General features: G+C 33.2%; 1 protein-coding gene across 4 annotated transcripts in view; it reads left to right on the top strand.

The window, feature by feature from the left end:
- CC2D2A (coiled-coil and C2 domain containing 2A) overlaps positions 1-19,522 on the top strand; it is a 144,845-nt gene that overhangs the window by 27,940 nt on the left and 97,383 nt on the right. For all 4 annotated transcript variants that reach the window (XM_074229761.1, XM_074229762.1, XM_074229760.1 and 1 more), the window contains 7 exons: positions 884-972; positions 1,309-1,407; positions 5,022-5,123; positions 5,793-5,969; positions 11,581-11,743; positions 16,632-16,768; positions 19,027-19,158. In XM_074229761.1, the coding sequence (XP_074085862.1) occupies positions 884-972; positions 1,309-1,407; positions 5,022-5,123; positions 5,793-5,969; positions 11,581-11,743; positions 16,632-16,768; positions 19,027-19,158 (899 nt within the window). The remainder of the gene's footprint in view (positions 1-883; positions 973-1,308; positions 1,408-5,021; positions 5,124-5,792; positions 5,970-11,580; positions 11,744-16,631; positions 16,769-19,026; positions 19,159-19,522) is intronic.

The raw sequence follows: 19,522 nt of genomic DNA, 5'->3' as shown, positions 1-19,522 counted from the left end.
TTTTCCCCAAGCATGTGAGAGGACTTTTCCTGGTTGGATGGACAGTTCCGAACAATTTGTTCCAACAACAGTGAAGGTGGCTAGAGTGCTGTGGGATACCTAGAGCTTGGTTCCATATCAAAGAAGCCAACAAAGTCATCCACTGCATCCTGGGTCATCACTGGTCATCTTGACTTTTGTTTTGCCACTGAGCTTCAATATTTCTGGCTGATGACTTTGTACAACTGTGCCTCACTTAGATTGATTTATATGCAAATCAAGACATCATCCTGTCCTTCACTGACTTCACTGGTCCTCTTCAAAAACAAAAGCAATAAAAGTTCATTCATCCATTCACTCACTCCTTAGAGTAGGAATGGGGAACCTTTTTTTCCATGAAGGGTCATTTGTATACTTATAACATCATTGGGCTATATTTGGTCAAACATATAATTTATTCACCCCTAAAAAGCTCCTAAATTTATTGAGTTTTGAGACCTCCCTGCGGTTGCCTTGGCAGTAGAAGACTAAATGATTTCTCAAGCCTTATGCCACCAGCAAACCAAAAGTTTCCCACCCCTGACTTAGTGGATCAAAGCCTTTGCAAACCTTAAAGTACTATATAAATGTTAGTTATTATATATTGATGAGTCACAAAATGGGAACAATGATAATTTTCTTTTTTTCTTCACTGGGTTGTTGTGAGGAGCAAATGATATACCATCACATGAAATTACTTTCAAATTGAAAAACAATCATTGTTTGAAAAAGAATTTTCCATTTTTACCTATAAATTTAAGATCACTATTTTTGTATTCCCAGTGCCCACATTAAATGCTTGTTGATGTGACTATCATAAAATTTAAATTCTAATCTAAAAGTTATTCTCACATTTTTGTTACAGGCTTACCTCCTATTCCTGCCACTTCAAGAACAGGCTTTGCAGAATTTTCCATGAGGGAAAAAATGAGAGAAAAATTAAAAGCTGCAAGGGTGAGGACACATTAATAAATTTGCTCAATGCTGATTGCAATTCCATAACTCCACTCTTAGCTCATTTGCTTAATGCTGCATGCATTTGAATATATTGGATTTATCTTTTGTGTTGCAAATGTTAATGTGGTATTTTAGGTTGGCATGGATGATTATTACCCACAAGAAGAATTTTACCTAATTTTCTAAACAATTAATTTGATTCTCATTTACCTCTTAAGAGTAAAAACCTTGACTATTTTTTACTGATTAATATCAACTGAGTCCTGAGTGACAGATTTATTTTCTGTATTGCTGACATGACCCAGATAATGATTTTCTTTTTGGCTTTTTTAGTCCAAAGCAGAAAGTGTTTTGCTGCAGGAAATCCCTAGCCCACAACCTAGGAGCTTTGTAAGTCTCAGAGAAGAAGAAGTGACTGAATTTGTTGAAGAGGTGAGAAATATAGCAGGCTTTAAAATCCTTTTGTTTTCATTAACAGACAAAGAATTATAATATTACAATTTCACTAAAAGTTCCTGGAGCTATGATATAAAAAGATGTCTCATGCCTTGTTAAAATTCAATTTTATAGTTCTCTAATCAGATAAATCTCAAAAGGATCCAATAAAAAGACAGCAGGCTATGAGTTCTTTTTTTTATTTTTTTTTAGGGTTTTTTTTTGCAAGGCAATGGGTTAAGTGGCTTACCAAACGCCACACAGCTAGGTAATTATTAAGTGTCTGAGACGGGATTTGAACCCAGGTACTCCTGACTCCAGGGCCGGTGCTTTATCCACTGCGCCACCTAGCCACCCCTATGAGTTCTTTTTTAAAATATGTTTTTAAACTTCTCTTGAAAAGCTAAAGGATTTAGAATAGGAAAAGACTTTAGAATCATATAGGCCAACTCCTTCATTTTACAGATGTAGAAGCTGAAGCCCATTTTAAAGATATCAATCAGTAAGCACTTACTAGGTGCCTACTATGTGCCTGGGCTAGGATCTGCAGACAAAAATGAAAAATTAAGACTCTTCCCTCAAACAGTTCACATCCTACTAGGCAAAGTATTTTCACAGATAACTCAATGTAGGATATATGTAAAATAAATATGAGTTTGAACATTAGCAATCAGAAAAATCTCTAGAAGAAGTGGCACTTGAAGACAGCTGGGGAGATGAGACAGAGGCAAGATGATGAGGGAGAACATTTCAGAGTTGGAATCAGGAGATAGACTATCATAGAATGAGAACAGCCAATGGACCAGTTTAACTGGAGAATGTGCACATACTAGATCAAAGATGAGCTAAGATTCTGAAGAATAAGTAGGATTTCTATTGGCTGAGCTATTGGGCATAGGCATTTCAGTGATAGAGAATGGCATAAATGAAGACTTAAGACAAGTTCTGGTTGCCCAAAGTATAGGAGGGGGATGATTAGAAACAAGATGGAAATACAGGTTGGAGGCAAATTATATTTAGATAGCAAGACTATTATTCCCAAGGCGGCGAAAGAGAGAGAATCGAAGATTTGTGAGCAATGGTGTGATATCAGACCAGACCATCATTAGGAAGGTTGAATATGGGAGTAGTATTATACAGTGGTGGGGGGGAATCCACATTATAAGAATCTAGACCACTAAATGATGAAAATCTCTACATCATAAAAAAGGAGTGCCTTCAGAGATGATACCATGGACTTTGAGGTGCAAAGTAAGAGATATAATTAGAACTAAAAACACTTAGCTTCAATATGAGTTAAAAGTGAAATGTCTGACTAATGGGTGACCCAAATTAGGGGGCAGTGGTAGCTAGTAGTTATGGAGGAACTTCCACGTGGATGAAAGATAAATTGGGAGGAGGGAGTACCATATAGGAGCTGGGATAGTAAGCATATTTTTAATCAAATGATGTGATATTCTGAAATGATGGAGGAAAATATAAATGTAAGCAATTATTATGCAATCAAATGATCTGTGATTGTAACTGAAGCATGATTATTGTATTGTGTCCAGTCAGATTAATATTTGATGCATGATTGCTGATGTTAATATCTTATATCTAATCATAAGATTATGTTCCTTATATTAATGCTGTAGTGGGGGAGGTGTGAGCTTTCTCTGAAGCAGAAAAAATGAACACAGGCAATAAAATGTCATTTCTACTGTTGTCTGCACCAGGAGAATTTTTGTCTAGAACTGCACAGCAAGGGGACTAAATAGGAGAGACAAGTTCAAGGGGGTGATTTGGGTCTAAGGGAGAATGACTTCAGAGCATCTCTAAAAACCTGTGGTTTTGAGCACATTTTAAATCATAAGACATTGATATTGTATTTAGTTTTACCTTTATAGTACTGATGTGAGAATTATTTTGTAAACCTTAATAAGTAGAGGCTGAACCTAGGATTTCATTAGTATAAAGAATTCCAGGATGAGGAAACTCCCTCTGCCAAGGAAGATTGGCACTTTTCTCTAACTTAAAATCTTAGAGAATTGCAAAGAATACTGAAGCAAATAATGATTTCATCATATTCACACAAGCAAGATGCATCAGAGACAAGATTTGAATCCTTGAAAGCTAGTTCTCTATTCTGCCTCTCTGCAGACCTTACACTTATAAATTATAGCTAGTATTATTATATTTGCTTTAATAGACTACTTAGATATACTCCTATTGTTAACAAGAGTAGATAACCAACCTATATTTATTGATTTTCAGGGGAAAAAGGGATAGAGATGGGGGAAGGAGAGCATTCAAGGGCTGTAAAACAGCCAGCAAGTATAGATTATCATGTATGTGGGATAGCTAGGTGATGCAGTAGATAGAGTGTTGGACCTGAAGTCAGGAAAACTCATCTGGCCTTGGATATTTTATAGCTGTGTGTGACCCTGGGTAGGTCACTTAACCCTGTTTGCTTCAGTTTCCTCATCTTTAAAATGAGCTGAAGAAGGAAATGGCAAACCATTCCTATATCTTTTGTTAAGAAAGATACAAATAGAGTCCCTAAGGGTCATTCATGAATGAGCAACAACATTTTGACATCAGTAGGGAAATTCAAAAAAGGAGAGGGATTGGGGAAGGGGGAGGATAATGTGAATTCTATTTTAGATATGTTACATTTGCTATATGTATATGAATCCAGTTCAAGAGAGTTAAAAGGCTATTGAGTCTATAACTCAGTAGAGATCCTGGGAATAGATATCTAGAACTGGGAATTATCTTCATAGAGAAGATAATTGAATTTACGGCAGTGGATAAGATCTGAGTGAGATAGATTGAGAAGAAAACCCTGTATAAATCCTTGGAATGATACCTATGATTAATGGGCAGAATAGATGAAGAACTAGCAAAAGAGACTGAGGAGTTAATCGTCAGAGAGATAGGAGAAGAACCAGGAAAGAAAAGTAGCATAAAAACCTAGGAAAGAGAGATTATCCAGACAAAGAATTAAGACAGCAGTTTCAAATGCTGCAGAGAGGTCACCAACAATCAGAAATAAGAAAAGATCATATTTGATCACTTTATCTTCATTTACATTTGTGCTTTTGTAATTGCATTCATTCCTTAAGAATTATAATAATCAATAGTGAAGAACTAAGCCTTTTCAAGGATTAATTTCCCCCCCTCTTTTATTACCTTTTCAATGTTCCTAGTTTAAGGTTTTTTTTCAGAACTATATGAATTTGTGTGGTTATTTCATTCATTCTTATTCCATACATGTGGTTATTTCATCCACTCTTACAGATTATAGCTCCTAACCCTATATTCATATTGCATTATTAGGTAATCTTCATGAGTAGCAGTAGCCAAAATGATTAATCATTTCAGGGACCAGACTTAAGGTGATGATGAGACAATTGAAATTTAGCTCAGCTGGTTCTCCAAATTCTCCATAATTTCATAGACTTCCTTGTTTTTTTTTTCCTTTTTCCCCCAGTTTACAGGATCTGTCAGAGTTTAGTTGGCATAGCCTTTAAGAAGTTGGGGTCACCTCACTCCAGATGAGATGTTGGAAAAGTCTTTAATAAACACATATTCATTTAAAGGACTTATTTTTATTTTTTTTAATGCAGTCTAGCAAAAATGTATTAAGGAAGTCACAAGAGGAAGATTTCCAGAGATCTACAAGAATCAGGTTTCAAGATTCTGGGAGGAAGCCCAAGTTCAAACCACAGGTCAGAACTAGTGTGCTTTCTTTTGATGATTTTTTTTTTCTTCTTTAGGAGAGGATACTCAGTTTTCAATTTCCAAATCCCATTCATTCCTGTGCAATGTTCTCTTCCTCAAATAAGGCTCAAGGGAAAAGGAATATTTTATGAGAGAATAGGCTAATGTATAGATACATTGTATTTCTAAATGTTATTAAAAAGTTATTACTTTTCCTACATATATCAAAAACTGAACAGAACCCAAACAACAAAAGATGCAATTGGCCTTTACAAAATTGAATGTGTAAAAAGCTATATCTTACTATGAATTAAATAGAACTACTCTAAATAGAACTAGTCTATGAAATAGTAGTCCTTGGCATTTTGAAAATCACTGCAAAAATTATCAGGTCTCATGACTACAAATAAAATAGTTGTATGTTTTTTAAAAAGCTTTTTATGGTTTATGAAAAGTGAACTAATCAAAACTTGACCTATCAAAGAACACCCAGAGGCAATAAATTCCATTCATTACAATTCATTGTCTCTAGTTCAGTAACTTTTTGAGATACCAATCTTGTGTGGTGACTGGAACATTATTACTACTGTTCACATAAAGATTGTTTTTAGTTAGTTGCTTATACTGAGTTTATTTCCATTTAAATTATCTAAAAACACCACTGCCTGCTTGCATAGGTTCCCCCTGGATTCCCATCTGCAGAAGAAGCCTATAACTTCTTTACTTTCAATTTTGATCCTGAACCAGAAAAAGATGAAACAAAAGATAAAAAAAATGAAGAATCTAATGAGGAGGTGGAAGAAGGGGAGGAAGAGGAAGAGAAACCAGCTCATGAAGAACAAGTGGAAAAAATGGTACAAAAACAATCTTAATAATGATGACATCTTGGGCAATGGAGGGAATGAATGGTTCAGAAAAATGTATTCTGACTATAAGGATGAATAACTCAGTTATTTCTTGATTGTAGGTCCTTTCTGCATATGGAGGCCAACATATTAAAAAATTGATACTGAATTCATTTGATAGTAATAATATTAACTGACACTTCATAGTGTTTTAAATTTATAAGACAATGTGCATGCATTAGCTCCTCCAATACTTAATACAGTGTTCGACATATAGGGCTTAATAAATGCTTGCTGACTGACCAATTGATATACCTCAAAGATTCTTGCTATCACTTTCCAAATTTTTTTTTGTTTTTTGAATTTTATAATTTTTCCCCAAACTCATTTCTCTCACCCCACCTCCCACAGAAGGCAATCTTTACATTGTTTCCATGCTATACATTGATCACTTTCCAAATTTTATAAGTAAATATACTGAATTTAATCTGACCTTTTAAAAATTCATTTAATAATATCTTCTTGGAGACTTGGTTGCAATAACCCTGAATTAAAATTCAGTTCAGTGATTAGCATTTGTCTAGCATGGATGTGTTTCAGCCTTAAGAGCCAAGAAAATGATCTGTGTCTTTTTTTCTTTCCAATAGATTTCTATGCTCATGTAATTAAAAAGCAAAGCTGACTATAAGCCCTCTGATTATCAGCAATCTGTAGAAATTCAGAAAAAAGCAGCAGCTTTCTGTTAGCATTGGTGTCAGGAAGACCTAGGATCAGGATTTGCCTGTGTCTTGTTCTAGCAATCTGATCATAGACAAGTTACTAACCTTTTAGAGCCCCAGGTGGGACCAAGAAACAGAGAAATCCAAAGATCTGCTTCAGTGGAGGGAATTTCAGTTCTGGAGGGCTCTCTACACCAATAAAATCACAGATTGAAGCAAGCACACCTCAATGTATGCATTAGCCTTGGAATGATATACTATCCCAGTGACCCTCAAATCATAACAACTCTCAGTTGTATAATTTTTAAGATTTACAAAATATTTTTCTAACAGTAAACCTGTGAGGTGGGTAGGAAATGTATTATTTCCATTTTACAGATGAAGGAAACAATTTCCTAGAGGTTGTGATTTGTCCAGGATCACGGACTAGGATTTGAACTCAAATCTCCAGGTTCTAAATCTACTATTTTTTCTATTACACTGCGTTGCCTCTAGGCAAAGTCCATACCTTTTATTGTTTGGTTTTTTTTAGGTTTTTGCAAGGCAAATTGGGTTAAGTGGCTTGCCCAAGGCCACACAGCTAGGTAATTATTAAGTGTCTGAGACCGGATTTGAACCCAGGTACGCCTGACTCCAAGGACGGTGCTTTATCCACTACGCCACCTAGCTGCCCCAAGTCCATAACTTTTAAAAAATACCTTCTGTAAATTTAGGAGAATTCTTAATCTAGAATAGCAAAAGGACTTGGCTTAGAGTCTTGGGACACAGTTGAATTTTTTAACCAAGATCTGTTCTCTTTTGTCTTGGGTTCTTTGCACAAATTCAATTCTAGCCAACTAGTAGAGTACAGATTCAAAAGCAAAAGTGAGATATCCCTCCCTTCAAAGAGTGTCTGTTTTACCAGGAGATACAATTTGCTGGGCGCCTCAAAAGTTTTAAACTTCTAAAGCATAAAACTGCACTGACTTTGTGTACTCTTTACACTATATGTAATTTTACTCTCTCTCTCTCCACACATATATATAGTTCAAGAAAGATGCAGACCCAATTTGAGAGTGTTTAAACACTATCTTGGACTTATTTTTTTGGTGGGTCATATATTTTCTATACCTTAACCAATCTTAAGTCTCTATTGTCAAAGATATATTGACATAGTAGTCAACCTTTTGGTAATGAATTTCTCTGTGTTTTCCCAGTCCAGTCCTCTCAGAGAATATATATAGTCTCTTATATGTTCCTACATTTGAATCTCCCAGGACTCAGGTTTTAGTGAGTTTAGACTTCGAGAATGTCATGAGGAGACTCTATAGTGAAAAATTCAATTATGATAAAATGTTATGGATAATATATACTATAATTCATTAAGTCTCATAATTGGGTAGAATTATAATAGTCATCTGGTTCAACCCCCTGGCTTAGGTTGAAACCTCTCTTCTGTATTTCTGACTTGAATTTAGACATATACTAAATTCCATTTCTTTGTCACGTGATCAAATCACCACCTGTCTTGAACATACTTTTAAGGACTTTGGACCAAAAAATTGTCACAAGACCTTGAGAGTAAAGTATAGAATTAGCCTCAAATTTCATTGAAGGGCTCATGGCCACATATAACACAGAAATTATAAAAATAAGTAATAACCACATATATTTTAAGGGACAAAATAGAAATTTTCTAGCTGATATTATAACAAAATAGGGAATAAATTCTTTAAAATAAACTAAAACTTAAATGTAAGGAATTTTAAAACTGGAATGTACCATGTTAGATACTCACAAACACACATGTATGTATTATATATGTATGTACGTATGTATGTATGTCATAACTCCATTGGACATTGAAACCCAAGCAAAAGTAGGTAGAAAAAATAGACCTATAGATAGATTAAAAACTATGAAAGAAACATCTATGGCCTGAGGAGATAATTGTAGGGGCAGTAGCAAGAAGATCCACAAAATCCTAAAAACACTGAACAACTAGAAAGGGATTTCACTTTCTAATAGGCAAATGCTATAATGACCAACCTTCAAGAGATGTTTTTATATGGCTTAGGGAGAATTTGTTCTGGCAAATATATTACTAGTTTTATAATACAAAGGAATGAAAAATTAGGGTTTACTTTATTGACATTTTGTTTACAACCAAATTATCTTAGAATTATGGATTCTATAAAGAAATGGATGCCTATGATAGCAACAGTCAATTTTTTCCCAATAAAAATGAATAAAAACTTTTTCATGTTCCTAGAATGCTAATATTTATAATTTAAATGCTATATTTCAAATCTTAATTTTCAATTTTCTTACAATTCAAAGAATAAGTCAACATCTGATAGTAGTTCCAATTTCCTGTGCCTTGAACATTTTAAGATTAATTACAGATCAGAAAATTGTATGAATTGAATTGAAAGTATAATTAGTCAACTCTTTACTTTCAAATTTAAAGTACAGTAATTCATATTAGGTGTAGTACAGTGCTATCTCTAGGGACTATACTGGCCTGAGGAACAATCTTAATGTAATGAAGTATTATTGTAACTTTAGTAATTGAATTAAACCCCCTTTTATGGGCCAAAGATGTAACAAGTGAATTCTATATAGCAAATATATCATAGTAAAATTCCAGGATGATGTTAATTACCAGTAGACACTGCAATATTAATTTTTTCTGATTTGTTCCTATTCATTTTCAACTCTATGGTTTAAACATAAAAATTCAAAACTTTAATTTCTCTAGTAGGTAATGCCAATGCTACATTTAAGAAATACAGTGTGGGGCAGCTAGGTGGTGCAGTGGATAAAGCACTGGCCCTGGAGTCAGGAGTACCTGGGTTCAAATCCGGTTTCAGACACTTAATAATTACCTAGCTGTGTGGCCTTGGGCAAGCCACTTTAACCCCATTTGCCTTGCAAAAACCAAAAAAAAAAAAAAATTAAAAAAATAAAAATACAGTGAGACTAAGGAATGCTTTGTCAGAATGAAGAGTTATCTTCACAGACCTCAGAAGATTTTAATGCACTCTCTTCCCCTTTTACCCTAAAGATGCCTCATAAACATAGTTAATCCTGCATTTACCTTTTGGTCATATTGGTCTAAACGACCTCTTTGGACCACAAGACACTTAAGTTTATTGTTGATTACACGAAGTACTTCCTTTTCTTTGTTCTAAAATAACCCTTTCAGACTTCAGGTATTTCCCCTTTTTTAATTCATGAATTCTAGGATTTCGTGAATGAATTCATTTCAGAACTATTCTTGACTTTTACTGCATCTCTCACTCTTTGTTCTTCCCGGTTAAAGATATTTTCACTCTTTCCAGTCTCTCTCTGTCTCTGTCTCTGTTTCCCCCCCCCCTTCCTCTCATTTGAAATTTAGGTAACAAAAATCTCATGGGAAGAAAATTGAAGAGATCAGGAGTAATAAGAATATACTAGCTCAAAAAATCAATGATAAGAGGCACAACCTGCAGGCCAAGTGGAATAATTTTTCCTCTTTATTCCAGGCTTCTTAAGAAGCTTAAAAAATAAACAATCTCTTCTCAAAGGAAGCATGGCTCATTGAATCCCACATCTACTACATTTTCATTTTGTGAGTTTTTTAAAAATACAGAGATACCTCTCCTAAATTGGACCTGGTGATAATTCACTGGCAAGAACATCATTAAAACTTCAACCAACCCCAATTCAAAGTTTTGAAAAACAATTGTGACTTTGTTCTGATGGTAACCCATTTATAACAAAGATACTCTTGAGACCTTAATTGCTCCCCACAGCATCATTTCTTTCATCATCATGTGTTCAAGGGAACAATTAACAGTTTTAAGCAAGGTATGTCTGTCATTTGTTTGGTTTCTCAGACCTTCCATTTTTTAAGCAAAAAGGAAGAGATTAATAATTCTGATATTTCTATGACCAGGAATTTATGTAAAAAGCACGTGCCAAAAATGTACCATTTTTCCATATCATAATTATAATTACATTTCAAATTAGTTTGGAGAGGATCTTTAGATCAAGTGGGAAAGACTGAGAGGTGGTGTCAGTGATGTTCTGTTCAGCAAGGCTTTATTGCCAAAAATTAGTATTTTGATGAAAAATAGACCCCTAAGATACAGTGTCCAGAAGATCAGTCCCAATCCCTTCATTAAGTAAATTCTGCATCATTCTAACTATGACCCCTTAAATTAAATAAATTTCCCCAACTCAGCTGCTATTCTGGAGGTCCTTCTGACTTAAAACCATTCCAGAAAGAACAATGAACAAAAGCTGGAATGATAGAGGAACTTAAATCAAAACACAAAACTTCAAGTTACAGAAATATGGCAGGGGGTCTCAACATAAAGCAGGGGTTAACAAGAGATAGTATACATTAATTCAGCGGCTAACTCGTTCCCTGGAGTGAGTTAGGTCAATCTCTTTGAACCTTAGTTTCTTCACCTGAAAATGGGTATAATATCTATAATACCTCAAAGGGTTGCTTTGACGAAAGCACCTTGCAAACATCAATGTGATATATACATATATATGAGTGAATTATTATTCATAATAATGCTAATGATAACTATAAAAGACATTGAATCAGAGACCCCAATTAGGCACAAGCTTTAAAAAAAAAAAAAAAATAAGGGACAACCAGGTGATGTCAGAAATAGATCACTGACCTTGGGGTCAGGAGAACCTAAGTTTAAATGTGACCTCAGATACTTGATACTTATACTTTCTGAACAGGACAAGTTACTTAATCCTGACTGCCCCACAAAAAAAAAAGGAAGAGAACTTATTGTGAGATACATTAAAACTTAATACATAATATATTATATAATAATATAACTTATTAATATATTTATAAGAAAATTAATAGCAAAATACAATATGAATTTTTAAATTTGATGCATTTATAGGATGAAGAGGAACTTATTAATGAGAAAGAGGCTGATGACTTCTTGCTTGATATAGATCGGACAGACCATGATTTTGTGGTAATAAAGGCTGCAGAATATGAAAGCATTCATGTTATAAAGCAAAAGGAAAAAGAAATTCTCTTCAGACCCAGTTCTCTTACAGGTATTAAATATTTCTATATTGTCTTTTTTTTTTGCTTATTGATCACTTTTTTAAAAATAAAATATGGATTGCATGGAATATAAAAAGTTTGCCACTGAATCTACTCCTTGCCTAATACTCAGGCTTGGCTTACGGTAACTATAAAATATCTGTTCTTCTTTTAAAATATTCATTTCCAAAATCTTACTCATTAATGTTTTCTAGTGTTCTAAAAATGCTGTAATGTGTTGAGTCTTTTCTCTTTTTAATTAAAATCTCTCATGTTCAAATATATCACTGTTCTTCATATTTCTATAGTCATAAATTATTCCAGGCAACTTTCACCTGAGAAATTAATTTCAGAATCTATTAGAAGCCAAAAGAAAGGTATCCCTAGTTGATTATACTTTAAGAAAGATCTCTTGAAAATTTAATCAACTTTTGTGATTTCAGAGAGGAGAAGGAAATGAAATAACTTTTGGAAAAGGTGAATTAGAGCTGGGGGATGAGATGAGAGTTGAATATATTGATTTGTGAATCATCTTCTTAGAAGTTATGTAAATAGATGAGATAACTCTCTGAAGGAGAAATTGGAGGAGGAAGATAGAATATGGGGGGCATATACCCACATTGATGGGGAATATGAAGAGTCATAAACAGGTGGTAAAAGTTGGAAGAATACATCATAGAGGGAAGAAAGTAAATATAGTATTGTTCATGAAAACAAAGAGAGGAGAAAAGAGAAGTATGGATGTTTCATAGATCAGTCAAGGAAGTTCTTAGGCCAAAGAGGTCTGAGAAAAAAAAAAATCAATAGATTGATTTAGTGATTGGAAGTCCATGTCAAAGTCAATAGTGAAGATACACTCAAGAAATAGGGATAAAGGCTATTATTCTGAGACTAACTCTAAGAATTAATGAATGGTAAGGAAGTGGAAGCATGAATACAGAAGATTCCTGCATTGAATGGGAGGTTGAACTATTTAATCACCAATGTTCATTTTACTACTCAGTTCTATGAATGATTGAACTGATGGGCATATACCTGGTTGATGAATTTTAGCCTTGATAGATAAGCCATTTCCACATGCTCTCCTAAAATGTATGTAATTGGTAATATTTTGTTCCCCATTAAGTTGGTAGAAATCTTCTTATAACTAAATAAAACACATTCAGAGGCTGCTAGGTGGCCTAGTGGATAAAGCACCGGCCCTGAAGTCAGGAGTACCTGGGTTCATATCCAGTCTCAGACACTTAATAATTACCTAGCTGTGTGGCCTTTGGCAAGCCACTTAACCTTGTTTGCCTTGCAAAAACCTAAATAAATAAATAAATGAAGCACATTCAATTTAAAAGATTTAAAACATATATATCTAAAGGTCATTGTTTAAGAACAATCAAAATCCATGCTTGAGGAAGTCCTTTTAAAAGAAATAAAATTACTATGACTGTTTCGGATTTCTAATCTCTTTTATCTTTTTCTTTGAAAAAAAATTTTCATCTTTGAAGAAAAGAGGAATAAAAAAAGCCAGAAATAGTCATCACCAGATGGTGTGTTACAGTGATTGATTATCATGAGGGACTCTTTTCTCAGTCTTTGTGGTTTGAAATATTTTATCATCTCTGTTACAAATTCATATTTCTTTCTTCCTCTTGCAACTCCTTTTTCTTAAATCATCTCTGCCCAAAAATTAGCTCTATAAGAATTCCAATAAATGTAGAATCATTTTAAAAGAATGAAATTTCACTTTTATATAGCATGTTCAATCTCAGATATTCAGAAAACTATAATTTCTTAATTCTCTCAGTGTCCCTTTAGGATAAAATGGTAATTGGAAGACAGTTTCTACCCCATTATGTGAAAAACTCAGAAACTTTGTGAAGCTAATCATAGATGTGGGAAAGCATGATTTCTCTAATAGGGAGAGTGAAGAGAAAAAAGAGAAATCAGAGGACAGTACCTTTGAAAATGCCCACAGAGGAAAGAAATCAAATATCGTTGATATAAATGCTGTCTTAGAATATTCTCTAAAAGATTTGTTTGCTGGTCCTCTCACACCATTAGGTATTTCTGACGTCTAGCATAAATGACACTAGAGAGTGGGGGTGGGGATGGGGGGGGACTCTGCTTAGCATCTGGGCAAGGTTCCAGGCTAGAAAAATGCTGAAAAGGCAGATCAGTTGGGAATACCACATAAGGCTTCTGATTTGCTAAAAGAAAAGTCCTAGAAAGTTTGATTTGATTTGGATCTAAGTTCTTTCCTAAGAAGACTATAAAGACAGCTAGGTGGCACAATAGATAGAGAACCAGCCCTGGAGTCAGGAGAACCTGAGTTCAAATCCAGCCTCAGACACTTAATTGCCTAACTGTGTGACCTTGGGCAAGTCACTTAACTCCATTGCCTTGCAAAAACCAAAAAGAAAGAAGGAAAAAGAAGACTGTGGAAGAAGGAAGAACACTTCCTTTCAAAGAAAGACACTATGGAACAAGCTGAGAGTACAGAATAAAGGTAGTTCAGAGTCATCATGGATGGCCTCTTTTCAGAGGGCTGAAAGAATAATTTAACATGTGAAGATCTAGGCACTAAGGGGAAATGCTTCTCATTGTTTTCTTGATTAATTAGAAATTATTGAAAGCTAGGATTAGTTTCCATTCTTCCTATTTTCCTTCCCCTCTCACCCAATCTATCTTGAATGAAAACACAGTTACAATATTCAGGGTTGTTATTCAGGGCTTCTCTATGTAACATTAATGTTCTCACCTGCTTTAGTGCCTGAATTACTAGTATGTAACCAGTAGGGGTACCAACTAGGAGATTTGCCTATTTAGCAGGAGATAAGGAGGTGCCATCTGACTGTAAACAGTAATATTTGCAGCAAAAAATTGGTCAACAATATCCCTCACCATATACTAAAATAAGGTCAAAATAAATATGTGATTCACACACAAAAGGTGATACTATAAGCAAATTATCAGAGCATGGAATAGTTTATCTGATTCATGGATAAAGGAAAAATTTAGGACTAAGAAAAAACAAATAACAGTACAAAATATAAAATAGATAAATATGATCATAGAAAATTTAAAAGATTTTGTATAAATAAAACCAATGCAACCAAAAGTATAAAGAAAGCAAAAAAATGGGGAGGGAGATGATTTTGCAACAAGTATGTCTGATAAAGACCTCATTTCTCAAATATATAAAGATCTAAGTCAAAATTAAAGAAATACAATTGATTGCATTTGGTCAAAATTGATAAATAGTCAAAGGATATGAACATGCAGTTTTCAGACAAAGAAACCACAACTATCTACAGTCATATAAAAATGTGCTCAATTATTACTGATCAGAGAAATGCAAATTAAAACAAATCTGAGATACTGCCTCACACCTTTCAGAGTAGCTAATATGTCAAAAAAAAAAGAAGAAAATATTGGATATTGGAGGGGTTGTGGGAAAGCTGGGACACTAACACACTATTGGGGGAATAGTGAACTGCTCCAACCATTCTAGAGAACAATTTGGAATTTTGCCCAAAAGATTATAAAATTATGCAAAACTTTTGATCCAACAATACCACTGCTAGGTCTCTATCCCAAAGATATGCAAAAAAGGGAAATAGGTCCATTTTTGTACAATTATATTTATAAAAGCTTTTTTTGTGGTGGCTGAGAATTGGAAGTCAGACAGATGCCCATCAATTGGATAATGGCTAAACAAAATGTGATTATAATGAAATATTATTGTACTGTAAACAATAACCAGGATGAGTTAAAAAAAAAACCTAGAAATGTTTGTGTGAACTGATGCATAGTAAAGTGAGTAGAACCAAGAGAACATTGTACACAGTAACAGTAATATCATCAAAGACAATCTTAAAGGACAAATTAAGCATATTCTTCTCCTCTAGAGAAAGAATTGATGTTGGTTGAATATAGACTGAAGCATGCCATTTTTCCACTTTCAATTTTTTCTTCTATTTAATATTTCTTATATAAAATGACTAATATTGAAATGTTTTACATAATTGTACATGTATAATCTACATCTGATTGCTTAACATCTAAAGGATGGAATTTGAAACTCAAAACTTTAAGTAAAAATGCTTTTAAAATTTCAGAAAGTTAGTCAAATAGGAAAGAATCTTACATCACACCCAGATTGCCACTCTCTCCCCACCACAAAAGAGTCATTCATTCATTCAAAACCTACTGTTTCAGGTGCTAAAGAATATATAGAGATAAATATCCTATCCTCAAGAAATTACAATCTGTGTATAACTGTATTGAGTGGTATTAAAGAGGAAAAAAGCAGAAAATATAACAAACAATACAACTTGAAGATTCCAAGTTCATCTGGCTCAACCCCTTCATTAACAGAAAAAGAAAAGTGAGGCATAAAAAGTTAATATGACTGGATCACATAGGTAGTATTTAGGAGTTTTACAATGGGAACATGTACTTAAGTAATTGGATATTATGAACCTTCATATGTAACTTTTTTATTATATCAGTTCTATCAAATTAACTTGGAAAAAATATTATTTTCAAAGAAATAGCAAATTACTCACTTTATAAAATTAAGAACAGCTTTATTGACTAACAATAAAACAACTGGAATTAATGCATTACTTAATGTTTTCAAGTCAAATTTTGTATATATTATTTCATTTGTCCTCATGCTATGCCTTTGCAATATATTATTATTCCCATTTTTAAGTTGAAAAAGCTGAAACTCAAGGGTTTAGTTATTTGTCCTAAGAAACACAGGTATTAGATAAGGGTTTTTGAACTCCTCTCATCTAATTCTAAATCCATCTCTTTCTACTATACTATATACTACCTCTCAATAGACTATATTTCTTTATGAAATTTCAAAGATATAGTAACTAATTTTTTTTCTGCTAGTGCCTACTTATAAAAAAATTCCTGAAAATATGCAACCAAGGTACCTTGAAGATGAAGGTCTTTACACTGGAGAAAGGCCAGTAGTCCCTAGAATAAGTCAAAACATTATGGAGAATCGATTACTGATACAGGAACAAGTAAGTAATCAGTATTCATATAATATAATATTTGTACTTTCATATCTAATATATGAAATCTCAAGAGCAGTCATCATTCCTGATTTTGGATAGCTAGTGAATTTTGTATGTTTACCTTTTTTGCCCATGGGAAGATTATAGTGATATAGACAGCTAAATAAAGTTTATTTTCCTTTTTGTATTTTTAATTCAATTTTATTCTCAGTTCCAAATTCTCTCCTTTCCTTTATCTATTGAAATGTCAAGAAAAACAAAACTCATTCAAATACAAATTCCCACATTAGATAAATTTAAAAAAATCATAAAGGAAAGAGAAAGAAGGGAAGGAAGGAAGGAAGGAAGGAAGGAAGGAAGGAAGGAAGGAAGGAAGGAAGGAAGGAAGGAAGGAAGGAAAGGGAGAGAAGAAAATAAAAGAAAATATGCTTCAATCTGAACTCAGTGCACTATCTATCTGGAAGTAGATAACATGTTTTATCATTTTTCTTTTGGAATTGTAGTTGCTCGTTGTATTGATCAGAATTATTAAATTCTTTTAAAGCTGACTATCCTTATGGTGGTGTTGTTATTATTATTATTATTATTATTCTCCTAGTTCAGTTTAACTGACTTTTCATTAATTCATATAAATCTTTCCAGATTTCTCTGAAATCATCTCATTCATCATTTTTTACAGTAAAACTTTATTTCATTACATTTATATACCTTCATTTATTCAACCATTCTCTAATTGTTGGACATCCCCTCATTCTTTAATTATTTGCAGCACACACACACACACACACACACACACACACACATATAGGTCCTTATGTGCATTTTTATATATGTATGTGTGTATGTGTGTGTGCGTGTGTATAGGCTCTTTTCATCATTATTTGATCTCTTTGGGATAGCAACCTACTGGCAGTATCATTGGAGCATTGTTCCAAACTACTATCCTGAAAGGTTAGACTAATTCTCAACTCTACCAACAATGCATTAAAAAATTTTTTTTATTTTCCCATAGCTCATTTGGCATTTGTTATTTCTCTTTTTGGGGTCAGTTTTGTCAATCTGATAGTTGTGAGATAGTACCTCAGAATTACTTTAATTTTCATTTTTCTAATTAATAGTGACAGAATATTTTTTCCACATGGCCATGAATTTCTAACTCTGAAACTGCTTATGTCCTTTGACCATTTATCTTATTCTTACAAATTTGATTCTATTCCATATTTTAGGAATGAGACTATTGTCAAAGAAACTTTTTTCAAAGAATTTTTAAGTTTCCTTCTTCTAATTTTAGCTCCAATAAAATATTGGTTTTGTTCATGTGTAAACTTTTTAATTCTATATAATCAAAATTGTCGATCCTGCCTCCTGTGAACCCCTCTAGTTCATGTTTCCTCATGAGGTCTTCCCCATCCACACATCTGACAGGAAATTCTTCCATGCTCCACTAATTTGATTATGATGTCAACTTTTATATCTAAATCATGAACCCATTTGAAGCTGATGAAGAGTCTATACCTAATGTCTGCCCGGTTACTTTTTACTTTTCTCAACAATTTTTTTTGATTAGCAAATTCTTGTCTTAGTTTCAGTGATCTTCAAGTTTAGCAAATACTATGCTGCTGTGTTCATTTGCTTCTTCTGTCTATTGTGTGCCTAATCTCTTCTACCAATTGTCTTTATGTCTTAATCAATTCAAAATTGTTTTGATGATTACTGCTTTGTAGTTTAGCTTGAAGTCTGGTATTTTTGGCACCTTGTGATTTTTAAAATTGATTCCCTTGATATCTTGATTTTTTTATTCCTTCATAATAATTGTGTTATTATTTTTACAGTTCTATAAAGTAATCCCTTGATCATAAATGAATTTATTTAGGTAGTATTGCCACTTTTTATAATGGCTCAATCTAGCCATGAGCAACCTTTTCTGTATGTCAAATGTGTATTTGGCTAAAATCTAGGAAAAAATAGTTTAATGAAATAGACTACATAGAATACAATAGAAAAACTATGCTAAAGACATATCTTCAAGTTCTTGTTCCATTTTTTGGTAAAATACTTCATTTGGGAGTATTAAAAATTGATTACAAAACTAGACTAAAATTTTAATGTTAAAAATACTTGAAGTTTTCTTTCTAGGAGAGGAAATACAAAAAACTATGTCATAAGATATGCATGTTTAACATTATATTGTTCTGAAAATGTCATTTTGAAAATCATTTCCATATTACGGAAATAAAAATATACGCTCCATGCTCATCTTACAGGAAAGAAAATGGTTTGGTGACGATGGAAGGGTCACAGCACTCCCCAATCCAATTAAAAAGTTTCCTACAAGACCACCAATATTCTCAAGGGAAGAAGACACAGAAGTAGGACTAGAAACAATATATAAAAAGGTAATAACAGTTCCACATTTTAAAAGATACTAGCCTTAATGTTCTTCCCACTAAATATTCAATACTGAGATATTTACTAAGCTCTTACCAAGTCTTAAGGCATAATGCAATAGACTCATAGACTTTTAAGTATATAACATGTAAACACTCTAACAGCAAAATATTAAGGAAAAGAAATGAAGAGAAATAATTACCTAACAAATATTTATTGTATATATGTTGCTGAAAATATATGCATTATATTTGCATGTTTGAAATTACATTGTAAAATTACAGTCTTGTGTTCTTCTTTGTTTTATTTTACATTACTTTATATGAACATTTTTATGTACTGATATAAGCCACATACTTTTCATTTTTAATA

Source organism: Macrotis lagotis, chromosome 3 (assembly GCF_037893015.1).
Source record: "Macrotis lagotis isolate mMagLag1 chromosome 3, bilby.v1.9.chrom.fasta, whole genome shotgun sequence".
NCBI classification, from domain to species: Eukaryota; Metazoa; Chordata; class Mammalia; order Peramelemorphia; family Peramelidae; genus Macrotis; species Macrotis lagotis.
The sequence above is the reverse complement of the archived record's forward strand: the minus strand, read 5'-3'. Positions and strand labels throughout refer to the sequence as shown.